The 16,353-nt window shown below is 44.4% G+C and overlaps 1 protein-coding gene across 1 annotated transcript in view; it reads left to right on the forward strand.

Moving 5' to 3' along the window:
- lyrm4 (LYR motif containing 4) overlaps window positions 1-15,469 on the forward strand; it is a 250,750-nt gene extending 235,281 nt beyond the window's left edge. The window contains exon 3 of the mRNA XM_070880369.1: window positions 14,976-15,469. Within this exon, the coding sequence (XP_070736470.1) occupies window positions 14,976-15,029 (54 nt within the window). The 3' untranslated portion in view covers window positions 15,030-15,469. The remainder of the gene's footprint in view (window positions 1-14,975) is intronic.
- The last annotated feature ends 884 nt before the right edge of the window (window positions 15,470-16,353 follow it).

The raw sequence follows: 16,353 nt of genomic DNA on the forward strand, positions 1-16,353 counted from the left end.
CCCACTTTCCACCTCTTAGTCCGTAGCCCTGTAGGTTACGGCACTTTAATCATTGTTATTTTGAGGCTTAGGTTACCTGTTTCCTTCAATGCTAGTTAGTAGCAACTCCTTGACTTGCTTTTGGAAGCTTCAACCGCCTCCTGTTACTTGCCCATTCTGTTTCCTAGTTTTATTTTTACCCTCATTTGGCATCGCCACAGTTAGTGATCTCAGAATTTTGTGGAAACTGCTTCAAGCCTCTTCCCAAATGAGACGAGTGGAACTGATGTCATGAACCATCCAGGACTCGCAGCCAAAGGAGTTTGTGTGGAATGAAATGTGATTGGGGAAGAGTAATATTTGAGTGTTTGGTTTATTTTGTAGTCTATAATAAATGTACTTAGACACACAACATCCAGTAAAGTGAAGGTATTGTTGACCAGCAATAACAAATCAAAACCCTTAGTTTTTTTTTATACTTTAGGTGGGAAAATATTGCACCAATTTGTAAATCAGGACTCCAATACCAATTCAATTGTGTACACATGTTCAAATGGAAATGTGCAAATGCTGGCTTTGTTCTCCATAGAGCCTCGATTGAATCGTATTTACTATTTACCAGAGCATTATTTTTCTCTTCCACTTCTCTCCAATTATACTGCCTTTGCTCTCCTCTCCTGAATATGACACCACCTACAGGGACAAAGTTTCTTGGGCATCATTCACTCTCTCATACTCCACTCAGAGTGCCTAAACTGTGACATTGGCAGGTTATTTATCTATGGAAGTATCACCACACAGCTGTAACCTACTCTCAGACAATGTCCACATATGCAAGAAATTCTAAGTTTGCAATAAAAATGCAAATAGAAACGAGCACTTACGATGTAGTTCTGTACTAATATTACAAGAATATGAGAGAAAAGTCTTCTGCTAATTATAATGACAGAAGTAATTCTGTTTTTGAGTTGTGTACACTTAATTTTAAATACATTCAGTGTGGGTGGTGAAGAAAATTAGACTTGACTGACACTGTAGCTTGGATTCCATGTCTCACAAATTAAATTTTCAAAAGTCTGAAAAAATATAATTTCGATGATGAAAAACAAGAACTTAATGGAAGTAGGTGGGCGTAAAAATGACTTTCTGATGTCTTGCCCAAAGCTACTATTTAACTTGTTTTCCAATCAAAGATTGCCAATCTTAAGTTATACTATAGACACTAAATCTAAATACAGGTTCTTATAAAATTGATGCTCTATTGCAAAGAAATTCCACAAGTGAAATAAGCAAGATTATTTGCATGCAGTGTAGTGAGGCAGTATTATATCTTCAGGTACAGATCCTAGCAAAAGGTGTAGAGCAGTTTCACTCCTTTGGTATAAAAAAATACTCTTCCAACTTTTATGCACATTCTCTCAAAAGGATATTTTAAATGCAAACTACAGGTATTAGGGTGATAGTTTAATTTATCTCACTTGCCCTCACTCTGTAGTTGATTCAGTACATTGGGTCGTCCCACTTTATCTTTGTGGATCTCTTAGTTGTGTACAATGGATGGAGATGGAGCGCTGCAAGCCGCATGTAGAGAGTTACAACACAAACCACCAAATTCAAGGGGTTCACACACAGGTTAACTGCTCTTAAAGCTAATTTATGACTTACACATTGATTTTATATAATTAAAACTACAAAAAAACATTTGCTTCCCCTTCACCCCCAGCCATATTACAAACTGAGTTTGCTGTGGAAAGGTGAGTCACCTAGACTGGTTAGCCAGGAGTCTCTGCTGGATTGCAAGCAGTAGTTTTGGACATTGTTGCTCCATGTGACACCATTTGGGAGATTTGAAGCTTTCATTTTATCATTGCTGTTGCATAGAGAATAAATCGTTTCATCTGGGGAAAGCCATCAACAGAATATTAGATAAAGTGGCGGCATCTGTTTCTTTTGGGGAGCGAAAATTGGCATAGGAGTAAATTACAGAAGAATGAAGATAGAAGCCAGAGGAGCAATGACTGAATAATGGCATCAAATCAGAACAGATTTGGGGGAAAATTTAGAGCCAAAAACAGGAAAATGAATTGAGTTTCTCGTTGTCCATTGCTGCTGAAGAATAGATGCAAAACGAAAAGTATTTTTCCTTTTTTTCCTCCCCAATATATTTACACCCATAAATCCCTCTTCCACCATATTTTTCCTGGTGTTATTGACTCTGGTACTATCCAGCAAATTGTAAAACATTCATATTACCTACATTGATGTTGCTAACCATTTTTATTGCATGCTAATTTAGATCATGCAGCATTTTTGTTCTTGGAACATGGGTGGCAGTGGCATGACCTAATTTATTGGGGCTCTTTTCTCTAGAAAAGAGAAGGCTGAGGGGTGACCTAATAGAGGTCTTTAAAATTGTGAAGAGGTTTGATAGGGTAGACATAGAGAAGATGTTTCCCTTCACTGTTGAACTGAATGACCTGTTTCTGTGCTGTGAATTCTATGTAATCCCTAGTTGTCCTGAGAAAGTGGTGGTGGGCGTTGAACGACAGCAGTCCCTGTGATGATGGTGCTCCAACAATTGTGCTAGGTTGGGAATTCCAGGATATTGTACAAAATGAGGATGAAGGACTAGCAATTATATGTCAAAGTCAAGATGGTGTGTGACTTGGAGAAGTACTTGAAAATGATGGTGTTTCCACGCTGCTCTTGTCCTCGGTGGTAGAAGTCGCAGGGGAGAAGACCTTGGTGATTTGCTGCAGTACATCCTGTAGATTAGATATTTGGTGGAGGGGATGGCTGTTGAGTCCAGTGCCGATCAAGGGAACCGCTCTGACCTGGATGGTGTTGAGTTTCTTGTGTGTTACGGTTCACTCACCCTGGTAACTGATGAGTTTTCCAACATACTCCTGGGTTGAGCATTGTAGATTTGAAACAAAAAGTAGTTACATTTATCATCATCATCATAGGCAGTCCCTCGGAATCGAAGAAGACTTGCTTCCATTCCTGAAGTGAGTTCTTTGGTGGCTGAACAGTCCAATACAAGAACCACAGACTCTGCCACAGGTGGGGGTAAGGGAGGGTAAGGGACTGGTTTGCCTGCGCTTGATTTCTGCATTCTCTCGGTGTTGAGACTCGAGGTGCTCAGCGCCCTCTCGGATGCACTTCCTCCACTTAGGGCAGTCTGGGCCAGCGACTCCCAGGTGTCAGTGGGGATACTGCACTTTATCAGGGAGGCTTTGAGGGTGTCCTTGTAGCGTTTCCGCTGCCCACCTTTGGCTTGTTTGCCGTGAAGGAGCTCCGAGTAGAGCGCTTGCTTTGGGAGTCTTGTGCCTGGCATGCGGACTATGTGGCCTGCCCAGCGGAGCTGATTGAGTGTGGTCAGTGCTTCAAGGCTGGGGATGTTAGCCTGGATGAGGACACTGATGTTGATGCGGCCTGTCCTCCCAGGGGATTTGTAGGATCTTGCGGAGACATCGCTGGTGATATTTCTCCAGCAACTTGAGGTGTCTACTGTACATGGTCCATGTCTCTGAGCCATACAAGAGGGAAGGTATTACTACAGCCCTGTAGACCATGAGCTTGGTGGCAGTTTTGAGAGCCTGGTCTTCAAACACTCTTTTCCTCAGGCGGCCGAAGGCTGCACTGGCACACTGGAGGCAGTGTTGGATCTCGTCGTCGATGCCTGCTCTTGTTGATAGGAGGCTCCCGAGATATGGGAAGTGGTCCACGTTGTCCAGGGCCGCGCCGTGGATCTTGATGACTGGGGGGCAGTGCTGTGCGGCGAGGACAGGCTGGTGGAGGACCTTTGTCTTACGGATGTTTAGCATAAGACCCATGCTTTCGTACGCCTCAGTAAATACATCGACTATGTCTTGAAGTGCAGCATTTATACCGTGCCTTTCATGTCCTTGGGATGTCCCAAAAGCACTCCACAACCATTAAAATATTGTTACTGTTATGCAAGGAAATGTAGCAAGGTCTCCATAAATGGGAGGCTATTCGTTGAGGGACAAATGTTGGCCAGGAGATTGGAAGAATGCCCATGCTCCTCTTTGAATAGTGCCATGGATCTTTTATATCCACCTGAACAGGCAGATTTGGTTAACATCTCATCTGAAAGACAGCTCCTCTCACAATGCAGCACTTTTTTAGTACTGCACTGAATTGTCAACCTAGATTTTGTGCTGAAGTCCTGCAGTGGGGATTAAACCCACAACTTTCTGACTGGAGGCAAGACATCATACTGTGTACAGTGCAGAAATGTGCAAAATGCATCTGATTATTTGCAAAGACTCATATTTGTAATTTCTTTAGTTTGCTAAACCTGCAGACTATTTTGATTAGAATGACTGCACCTTACAACGGGAAATAGTAAAAGCTTTTGTATGAAGTACTTTCATTCTCTGAAGGTTAATTAGTGTAAATATAAATATAAAAATAGGGAGTCTTCTTCCTTTATTGACAAACAACAATTAATAAGGTGATCACACTTGTGATCTTTCTAAATCGCCATCTGTCAATATATGGGCATTTATTGAAGAAAGCAGTCTTCAATTGATTTCTTTCTCTGACCTAATTGCTTAGAAAATTGTACCTGAAGGGTCCAACGATTCTTGATGTATTTGATAAATCAACAAACAGCACTAATTATGGTCTGCCTCATTGGTTCACTGTCAGTGTACTGCATACTCTAAACCCCATGGTGCAGTGTGTAATACACTATCTGCAGTCTTGAGAACTTGATATTTGAGGGAGCCACCAACCTATATTGGGGTTAATGGACTAGGGTTGCATTAAGTGAGGAAACTGCCTTGTGCTTTGTTATGGTCACGCCTTGCTGCTGATAGGAAGACAATGGAATACACGGAGGAGCACATGTGATTTGCTTGCTGGCAGAATTCCCCAACAGGCATTCCTGGATGCATTCCAAAATAGATATTTTCCACAGAAAATTAATTGGATATTTTTTTAAATATGCATTTTTATAAAATCATATTAGTTGGAGTGCCCCATGATTCTACAGATGGAGGGCTTGGAATTGCAGTCTGGCCTTACAGTGAGACTAATGACTCCGGGGGAGTGCTAATTGGGGAAATTGCCCCAGAGGTTTGGGGAGGCGGTGTGCTATTAGCGCCACGCCCTGGGCTGCTGCAGATACGGTGATGACATCATCGCCCTGTGTGCCGACGCCATCCTTGCCCCCCACAAAGCGCAAATATGTCGACATATTTGCGCTTCGCGGGGGGCAAGGATGGCGTCGACCGATCTTACCGCCTGCTTCGCGGGTTGCAAACCTGGTGGACATCCGCCACCAGTTTGCGCCATGGGCCACCATATTTTTCTGTCCTCGCCTTGACTGGGCCGCCATCCTGTAGTCCGGCACTCTGTTATGGATGCCGGTCTGTTGGCCTGGTCGAGGGCATCCCTGGTGGCTCAGTGGTGGTTGCCAAAGGAAGTGCAGAGCACGCAGCGGCCCTCCCCTTTAATTGAAGGAGAGGGGCGTTCTGCTGCATCAGCGCAGCTCTACTCTGATATTGCGGCGGGGTGCTGGGCTCCGGAGCATGGCGCTGGACTCTCCATGGATGCCTCCAATAGCGCTCCGCCTCCATTGAGGGACGGAAGGGCTGAGTTTTGTGCCGGGGGCGGATCTTTCGGACCGGGCGATAAATGTCTCAGCCCCGGAAGGTTACCACCTCCAAGCGGTAAGCGGGGCTGTGAACTTTTGTCCTCTGGATATTGGGCTGAGATTTTGTGCCCTTAATTTTCTCTGCCAATAACTGTAATCAGTTCAGTTAGATTTGTGTTTTAGTCTGGTTACAGTTACCTGCAACTAAATTGCACTTATCAACGAACTAAGCACAAAACCACTAAGCCAAAGAGGGAGATATTAGGAAAGGTGAGCAAAGACTTGGTCAGAGAGTCCACGAGGTGGGTTTTATGGAGAGTCTTATCGGGGAAGATGGAGAGATTTAGGAAGGGAAATCCAGAGGGTCAAGCAGACTGTTGCAGGCTCTGCCTCCAATGGTGAGGTGAAAAGGGGGAGAAGAGTCAGAGAAATGGAGAGCTTTTGTCTGTCTGGAGGAGATTACAGATAAAGGGAGGAGTGAGTCCATGAATGGATTTAAATATGAGGATGAAAATGTTTTAATTGAAGCTTTTGGGGATGGGGAACCAATCTAAGTCAACGAGGACAGGGTGATTGGTGAGCAGTACTTGGTACAGGATGTTTATGGAGTGTCTTCTTCTTAAGCAGTCCCTAGGAGTCGAGGATGACTTGTTTCCACACTAAAAATGAGTTCTCAGGTGACTGATGAGTCCGATGCGGGACCTACAGTCTCTGTCACAGGTGCGGCAGACGGTGGTTGAGGGGACGTAGGTTGAAGGGCCAGATGGTTGGGGTGCTTGGGTTGTCGTGCGCTCCTTCCGCTGTTTGCGCTTGGTCTCCACTTGCTCCCAGCGAAGAGACTCGAGGTGTTCGGTGTCTTCCCGGATTCTTCTCTTCCACTTTGAGCGGTCTTGGGCCAGGGATTCCCAGGTGTCGGGAGGGATGGTGTACTTTTTCAAGGAGGCCTTGAGGGTGTCCTTGAAGCGTTATCTCTGCCCATCTGGGGCTAGTTTGCCGTATCGGAACTCCGAGTAGAGCACTTGTTTTGGAAGTCTCGTATCAGGCATGCGGATGATGTGGCCCGTCCATTGGAGCTGATCGAGCGTTATTAATGCTTCGATGCTGAGAATGTTGGCCTGAGCGAGAACACCGACGTTGGTGTGCCTATCCTGCCAATGGATTTGCAGGATCTTGCGGAGGCAGCTTTGGTGGTACTTCTCCAGTGCTTTGATGTGCCTGCTGTATATCGTCCATGTCTCTGAAGCATTATAGGAGGGGGCGGGTATCACTACCACTCTGTAGACCATGAGCTTGGTGCCGGGTTTGAGGTCCTGGTCTTCAAACACACACTTCCTCGGACAACCGAAGGCTGCACTGGCACAATAAAGGCAGTGTTGGATCTCATCATCGACGTCTGCCATTGTTGACAGTAGGCTCCTAAGGTATGAAAAATGGTCCACGTTGTCCAAGGCCTCATCGTAGATTTTGATAATCAGGGGGGCAGTACTGTGGCGGGGGCACGTTTGTAGAGGACTTCTGTCTTACGGATGTTTAGTGTAAGGCCCATGCTCTCGTACGCTATGGTGAAGGTGTTGACAATAGTTTGGAGTTCAGCCTCCGAGAGTGCGCAGACGCTAGAGTCATCTGCATACTGTAATTCAATACTGGAGGATGGGACGACTTTGGAGCTGGTCTGGAGGCGATGGAGGTTAAACAATTTCCCGTTTGATCTGTAGATTAACTCCACTCCAGCGGGGAGCTTACGGAGGGTGAGATGGAGCATTGCAGCACGGAAGATCGAGAAGAACGTTGGTGCGATGACACAGACTTGCTTGACCCCGGTCTGTGGTGGATCCATTGATCACAGCTTGCATGTCATCGTGAAGCAGGCGGAGAATGGTGACAAACTTTTGAGGGCAGCCGAATTTGAGGAGGACGGTCCATAATCCCTCACGGTTGACAGTGTCAAAGGCCTTTGTGAGGTCAAAGAAGGCCATGTACAGATGTCGGTGTTGTTCCCTGCATTTCTCTTGAATTTGACACGTGGTGAAGATCATGTCCATTGTGCCACAGGGAGAAGGCGATTAAGGAGGATTATTGCGATGACTTACCCTGTGCTAGGCAGCAGGGAAACTCCTCTGTAATTACAGGTACAGCGTTGAAAATCCCGAAGCCTCGCGACCGAGGCCATTCCAGATTCCAGGTATTTCCGGACTTCTGACGTCCCAAATCCGGAAACGCCCGAGTGCAGGTTCGGTATTTCCGGATTTCGGAACATCTTTCCAACTCCGTTCGGGGTTATGGGGCCTGCGATCTGATCGCAGCTCCTGATTTGTGTGGTTTAATTTGGGGGCAGGCGGGGCCGGCTGATTTAGGGAGCTGCAATGTCCATGTCCAGTTTTGGATGGCCCATTTCGGAACTACCATTTGCAGAGTTTCGCTGGGGTCTTGCGCCAGCGGTTTTAGGCGGACCGTCGGCATGCAAGGCTGGGGGTGTCGCGGTCTGCATTTTGGGCGCGCCCGTGTTCTAGCTGAGGGAAGGGGACCTGCGTGCGGACCCAGGAGCAGCGGTGCCTATGAAGACCTGGAAGAAGAGGTAGGGTTGAAGTTTTTGCTTTTTCTGTGAGTTCGATTTTTGGATTTTCCATGGGCACAGCTGGTGGCGGTAAACGGTTTGGCACGGTGTCCGGATTCCAGAACATTTTACGGATTCCAGAACATTTTACGGATTCCGGACGACCCTGCCACGGATCGTCCCAGTGTCCAGATTCCGGAACTCCGGATTTTCGACGTTCAACCTGTACCACAATCGGACTTGTCCCTTTTCTTGAAGATGGTCACGATTACGGCATCTCTGAGATCCCCTGGCATGCTCTCCACCTTCCAATTAAGAGAAATTAGTTCATGTATTTGCACCAATAGTGCTTCGTCGCCTTGTTTTAGTGCTTCGGCGGGGATTCTATCTGCTCCTTAGGCCTTGTTGTTCTTCAGTTGTCGGATGGCCTTTTCAACCTCATGCCGGGCTGGGGTTGTACTGAGGTGGTGGTGGGTAGCATGCTGTGGGATGGAGTTGAGTACACTCACGTCGAAGAAGAGTCTCAGTTAAGGAGATCTTCGAAGTGCTTCTTCCAGCGGACACTGACTGCCTGTCCTTGATGAGTACTTCTCCGTTCTTGGCCCGCAGTAGGGTAGGACCTTGGGTGCTTGGGCCGTAGGTGGTCTTGACTGCGTGGAAGAATCCACGCACGTCATGATTGTTGGCTAGTTGCTGGTTTTCCTGTGCTTTCTCCACCCACCATCTGTCCTTTAGGTCGCGAGTTTTTTATTGGACCTCGGCCTTTCAGATGTCTGTAGAGCTGCTTTCTTGCTCTCGAGTTGTCTTGCTGTTTTCAGTTTAAGAATGCCTTGCGCTTGCGGCTTATTAGATCCGGGATCTCCTGGTTGTTCTCGGTGAACCAGTCTTGGTGTTTTCTGGTCGAGTGACTGAGCGTCTCTTCACAGGTGCTAATTATGGGGGCCTTGAGGGCAGACCAGGCACTGTGGACACTCTGCGTCTCTGGATTACTGGGAGTTGTCAGGTTGGTAGTGAAGCGCTGGCTGAATAGCGCGTGTGAGAGCATTGAAATAGACAAGTCTAGTGAGGACAAAAGCAATGTTGAGAGATTTGGCAGCAAAGGGCGAAGCTATGGAGGTGGAAGTAGGTGGTCTTTGTAATGGTGATGATATGGCGTCCTAAACTCTGTTTAGGATTGCAAAAGTTCCCATAGTTGCGAAGCGTTTCGTCCAACCTGAAACAGTAGCCAGGGAATGGAATGGAATCATTTCATGTCAAGGATACAGACTTTGTGACCTGCTGAAGCTAATAGCTTCAGTCTTCCCAATATTTAACTGGAGGAAATGGCTACTCATACGATACTGGATGTCGGCCACTGGTTTTGAGGCATAAAGCGAAGCCATTGCTGGACATGCTCTGGCTATACGATTAGATAGGTAAGAGTGGAACCAAGCGACGGCATAATCAGAATAAATCACGTGCCTAATTAGTTTAGTGTGGTAATTATCACTTTACAACTGCAACCACTTTAGAATTCAAAAATATTAACTCAAAAAACTTTTTTTTTGTACACAATCTATACAGATTAAAACAAAGCTAAAGAAATTTAAAGAATTTTCCCCATTTTTAAATAATTTCTATGTACATGGATATGAGTAGACCGCTCAAGTGATCTGGAAAATAGAGGATAGATAGGTGATAGAAGAGAATGGTGTGGTCAACCATGTTAAAGGCTGCAGAGAAATCGAGGTTGGGAATGGCAAAGATAACAAGGATTTTAATCAAAATACACTAATCTATTAAATCCTCGAAGAAGTCTGAAAAAGCAAATTAAGCCCGGAGCTGGCTTCCTTTTCTGGCTCTGGAGGTCTTGAAGGTTGCAAATGAACCAGAAACATTTAAAATGTGGAACTGCCACATAGGACAGCACTCAGTGACTTTCAAAATGTGTTAAACTTGAGAGTTGAGAGCTATGGTTGGAATACTATAATACATGCATTTCCTCAGGGTTGGGATGGGTGGCTATGTAACCTCGGCACAGGAACAAAGAGCCTACTCTTCAGCAGGTCATCATCATCATCATCATAGGCAGTCCCTCGGAGTCTAGGATGACTTGCTTCCACATTAAAAATGAGTTCTCAGATGACTGATAAGTCCAATGCGAGAGCTATAGTCTCTGTCGCAGGTTGGACAGACGGTGGTTGAAAGTACGTTAGTTGAAGTGCTGGTTTGTTGAAGTGCTTGGGTTGTCACGCGCTCCTTCTGCCATATGCGCTTGGTCTCCGCTTGCTCCCAGCAAAGAGACTCGGAAGTGTTTCACGCCCTCATGGATTATTCTCTCCCATTTTGAGCAATCTTGTGCCAGTGATTCCCAGTTGTCGGGGATGTTGAACTTCTTCAAGGAGGCCTCTCCTTGTTTCCTCTGGCGTTTCCTCTGCCCGCCTGGGGCTCGTTTGCCCTGTCGAAGCTCCAAGTAGAGCGCTTGCTTTGGGAGTCTCCTATCGGCATACGGATGATGTGGCCTGTACATCGGAGCTGATTGAGCGTGATCAATGCTTCAGTGTTGAGAATGGTGGCCTGCGCGAAAACAGACGTTGGTGCGCCTATCCTGCCAATAGATTTGCAGGATCTTCCTGAGGCAGCATTGATGTTACTTCTCCAGTGCTTTGATGTGCCTGCTGTGTATAGTCCATGTCTCAGAAGCATATGGACCATTTTCCATACCTCGGGAGCCTACTATCAACAAGGGCAGACATCGACGACGAGGTCCAACACCGCCTTCAGTGTGCCAGCGCAGCCTTTGGTCGCCTAAGGAATAGAGTGTTTGGAGACCAGAACCTTAAAACTGGCACACAGCTCAAAGTCTACAGAGCAGTAGTGATACCTGCTTTCATATGATTCTGAGACATGGACTATATACAGCAGGTCATACTGCAGATTTAAGAAGTTTTTCCTCTGTCTTGAAGGGAAAATTGTTGAAATAGTAAAGGGTCACACCCTTCCCCAGAAATAAACCTGAATCAGTGACTAAGGAGTTGGCATGTATCCAGGGAGGAAGAAACTGTACCAACAATATAATGGGATTTAATGTACAGTAGCTTACTCAAGTGGCCATTTTTAATGTGACAGCCAATGTCTGTTTGTGCAGGTCCTCATTTTTCCTTACCACTCTTCGGTTATGGAGAAGGAATCAGCTAGTGTTCCTTCCAGCAATCATTGTGCAGTGAAAGTCCGCTGAAACATGCAAAGATGGGAAATGTAATTAAACAACGGTATCTCTGAACCAAAACCCCAGCAAACAAGTGTTTTGTTTAAAAGAAAAAGGTGTTTCAAACTGTGCAGACAGGAAGGTTTGCATTCCATTGAATGTTTCCCTTTAGCTATGTCTGGAATTGAGCTCACAAACGGCCTTGGTATTCAGTTTGACAATGGGTGTGACCACCACAGGCAAGCACAATACTGTAAAATGGGATATTATCACCATCAGTTTAAGTTTGCTATATTAGCGCAGGATCAAGGCAAATTTAAATATACTGTGGAAAAATACCCATTTTACAAACTGGGTCTCCCTGCTGTTGTCTGGTTTGAAACCTTTCTCATCCTGAACCCTTCAGCTCCCACTTGTCCTCTATTCTCACTGTGATGTATGGTACTGTAGCTCACACTAATGGAGGGCACTTACCCAATAGTCTGGTCCTGCTCACCTTTGTTTCCTCAATTCTCCATTGCTTACTTCCTGTACTTCCATCTCCAGGGCTCGTGTTAACTGTCCCTCACACACTTCCCCTGTGCATAAATTCAATCAGTGACACAAGACTGGGAAATGGAGAAATGCCTCAAGACTAGGCAGCAACAGGGGGATCCAGTCTGAATGGGGCCAGACTAATAGAGAGGCCTGTAGCCAGGAGTTTCCTGGATTCTTACTTGAGCTTAAAACACACAAGTCAAGAGCCATTCTTATTTTCTACCCCAAAGCAGTTGCTTTTTCGGCAAGCAGAACAAGGTCACCAATGCAAACCAGTTGTAACTTTTATCAGTGCTCGGTGCCAAGTTTAGATTTCTGGTGTTGGACTGTAATATTAAGCAACCTTGGTCAACTGTGAATTAGATACAAAAAATTACACTCATTAAAAAGTGTGTTCTTGCACAGTTAATTCAAACTAGCCAATTGTTAACAATGCATTGTTCCTTTCAACTCTGGGTGAATGGCAAGTTGATAGTCCAGTTGGAATACATGTTTTTTGGGGAGAGGGGCAGAACAGGAAAATCCTTCAAAAATAATACAACCTTTTGACTCCGAGGCAAGAGTGCTACCTCTTAGCCACGCTGATACCTTACAGTGCTTTTATGTGTGAAGCCCATAGAAGATGTGAATGTGGCAAGGCTTTCAGTTATAATTCACAGCTATGCTGTGTGCCCTGCAGAAACATAGAAAATAGGTGCAGGAGTAGGCCATTCGGCCCTTCGAGCCTGCACCACCATTCAATAAGATCATGGCTGATCATTCCCTGGTACCCCTTTCCTGCTTTCTCTCCATACCCCTTGATCCCCTTAGCTGTAAGGGCCATATCTAACTTCCTTTTGAATTTATCCAATGAACTGGCATCAACAACTCTCTGCGGCAGGGAATTCCAGAGGTTAACAACTCTATGAGTGAAGAAGTTTCTCCTCATCTCAGTCCAAAATGGCCTACCCCTTATCCTAAGACTATGTCCCCTGGTTCTGGACTTCCCCAACATCGGGAACATTCTACCCGCATCTAACCTGTCCCGTCCCGTCAGAATCTTATATGTTTCTATGAGATCCCCTCTCATCCTTCTAAACTCCAATGTATAAAGGCCCAGTTGATCCAGTCTCTCCTCATATGTCAGTCCTGCCATCCCAGGAATCAGTCTGGAGAACCTTCGCTACACTCCCTCAATAGCAAGAACGTTCTTCCTCATATTAGGAGACCAAAACTGAACATAATATTCCAGGTGAGGCCTCACCAAGGCCCTGTACAACTGCAGTAAGACCTCTCTGCTCCAAGACTCAAATCCCCTAACTATGAAGGCCAACATACCATTTGCCTTCTTCACCGCCTGCTGTACCTGTATGCCAACTTTCAAAGACTGATGAACCATGACACGCAGGCCTCGTTGCACCTTCCCTTTTCCTAATCTGTCGCCATTCAGATAATATTCTGTCTTCGCGTTTTTGCCCCCAAAGTGGATAACCTCACAGTTATCCACATTATACTGCATCTGCCATGCATTTGCCCACTCACCTAATCTTTCCAAGTCACCCTGCAGCCTCTTAGCATCCCCCTCACAGCTCACACTGCTACCCAGTTTAGTGTCATCTGCAAACTTGGAGATATTACACTCAATTCCTTCATCCAAATCATTGATGTATATTGTAAAGAGCTGGGGTCCCAGCAATGAGCCCTCCGTCACTCCACTAGTCACTGCCTGCCATTCTGAAAAGGACCCGTTTATCCCGATTCTCTGCTTCCTGTCTGCCAACCAGTTCTCTATCCACGTCAGTATATTACCCCCAATACCATGTGCTTTGATTTTGCACACCAAGTATATGAATAAATATGGCCAGCAATGAAAGTGCTTAAGGTAGTGTGACTGCTTGGCAATAAATATGGAGCCAGGTGCCCAGCAATATTTCATGGCATGCATATGTGGGCCACATAACTGGTAAATGGAACAGTTGGCTATCCTTAACTTGGCAGCTGCTTTAAATGGTACTGTCATTTCCCATGCCTGTTCCTAGGTCTTTCAGGTACTGCACCCAGCGTCGAGCCAAGCCACTATCTCCTGCCACCTCTTCTATTCTCTGAGGAAGGTGGAAAACCGAGTAACACTTTTCACACCCACCTTAAGTGACAGCACCTCAACTTAACCAGCCATCAAACAAATGCTTACATTTAAATAACTCCCTTACCTATAGAAAAACATCCCAGAGGACAAAAGTAAACGGGAATGGATGCCAATCTATTTTGATTAAGTTGGGAGAGGTGACCAAATGTTTGATGGAAAATTGGAGTTGAGAAGGCTCTTAAAGGTAGGGAGAGAATAAAAGAAGCAGAAGGGTTTAGGGAGGGAGTTCTGGAGAATTAGGGTTGAGGCAACTGAAGGTTGTGGAATCAGTGGTGGGGCATAAGAAGTGGAGATACACAGAAGACCAGAGGTGGAGAATTGAAAGTTGCGGGAGGAGAGATTGCAACGGTAGGATGGTGAGAGACCTGGGAAAGGAAACACATATTAAAGTTAACCTATTGGTACAGTTGCTGTCCTTCGACTTATTTTCTGGTTGCAGCTCCACCATGTATTCCTCAAACTCCACTGATAGAAATATGCTCCAAAACTGCTGGAATGGTGTATATAGTGGCCAGCATTCAGCTCCCACTGGCAAATACTTCACGTTACAATCAGAGCTGGCAGTCCCTGCTACGGGCCTCTATAAACTGGAGGGCTGTGTACTTCGAACAGATGATGAAAATAAATTCTAGTCAGGCACATTTTTGTTTGCTCGACTGTATCAATATGGCAAAAGTTTATCAATGAGTTTCAAGGATCCTTAAAAAGAAAAGCATTTCCTGATGGGCACGTTAAAAGTCCCAGTAGAAATCCACAATGGTAATGTATTTTGAGAGTCTGAAATCCATTTATTTCCTCCTTTTCTTCTTCCCATGCTGATCTTTCCAGGTTATACACCATCTGAGGTTGAGAGACCACTTGCTCTCCGGCTAGGAGGCGCAACACTAACTTGGCGACGTCTGCTCATAAATTAAAGCCGTGTTTCTTTGCAAGATGTATCACAATGCTGCTTTCTTTTATCCCTCAGGTAATCATCGGCCATTTGTACACCACGCAAAAGCTCATCATTGAAAATCAGTGAAATTGAGAATTAGGAGCCAACAAATGTGTTTTTTTTTTAAATCATTCCATCTATCACCTTCTCGTCAACTATCTGGAAATGGGTGTCCCAATCTTCAAGAGCTAAAGCTTCTCTCTCCTGCGTGTTTGACAGATCTGTAAAGGATTCTGATGACAATACTTGCACAACAATGTAATCCATTCATTTAATTGTACTGCTAATTTAGAGTTACATAGTGCCAGTGATCCCCAATATTTTAGGATTTTGGAGCGACGGTACAGGTCAGCTATACAATATTAAATGTATAAAATTGTGTAATTCTAATGCTTTTTTTTAAATCAATGTTGTATCTACTTATTGGCAGTGACAAGACAATGTATTTATGGTTAAAACTGGGTTTCTGCATAACCAATAAAAAAAACTGAAGATAAACTCACTAATAAAATTTAGTTGAAGTGTGTGCTCTTGGCTAATGTTTTGTCTAGAATAATCTCTACAAATATTTGTGTTGCTATGTAGTATGAAAGTGTCCTAGTTTTGAAATGGAGCAATTTATTTATATTGCATCACATTATTAATGGCACTGCTTCAAAACATCCTGATACTTTTCAAATAAATCACCTTACAAAAATTGAAAATACTATATCTTAATTGTAATGCAACATCATTGGAATAAATATAACTCACCAATCACAGATGACACAAGCATTTTCTTCAATATTTGACATAATCTTCAATAGCTCACATTGCATTAACATGTTGCTTTAATTAAGTTTCTGTGTCTCGTTGAAAATATAGAATAAACATAAACTTTGTTTCAATTACATTCCAAAATTGTGTTTCTTGTAGGTTTTTAAGAGCTGATATAATTTACTCTAACCACAAAACTGTTGTGAATAACCAGTATTGTGCAATGTCAAACATTGCATCATTCCAATATGTTTACACTGGCCACATGAATAATCAGCTCCAAGTTGCTCACTGACTACTTGTGAACCGTCCTCATAGTTTTTCCATTTACTCACGCACTGAGAAGCTTTGTTCCAACAGGTCACAGCTAATTAACAAATACAATGAAGATATATATAATCCAAAGATGATGCACTCAAACTTTTCTTTTTTTTTTAAAGTATAAAGAAACTACTGGAACAGAAAATACAAGCCAAAATGTACACAACCTGTTTATTGATCTGTATGAACTCAACCCAGTGTTTATTTCACAGCAATGAGATTTTGTAACTGTAAAGGAAGACATGTTTAGTAGAAAAATAATGAAATGTTTTTCATGGCATGATGTTACAATCTTTATAAAACTGCATCGTCTGACTTATTGCAAGCAACACCA

Source organism: Pristiophorus japonicus, chromosome 5 (assembly GCF_044704955.1).
Source record: "Pristiophorus japonicus isolate sPriJap1 chromosome 5, sPriJap1.hap1, whole genome shotgun sequence".
NCBI lineage: Eukaryota > Metazoa > Chordata > Chondrichthyes > Pristiophoridae > Pristiophorus > Pristiophorus japonicus.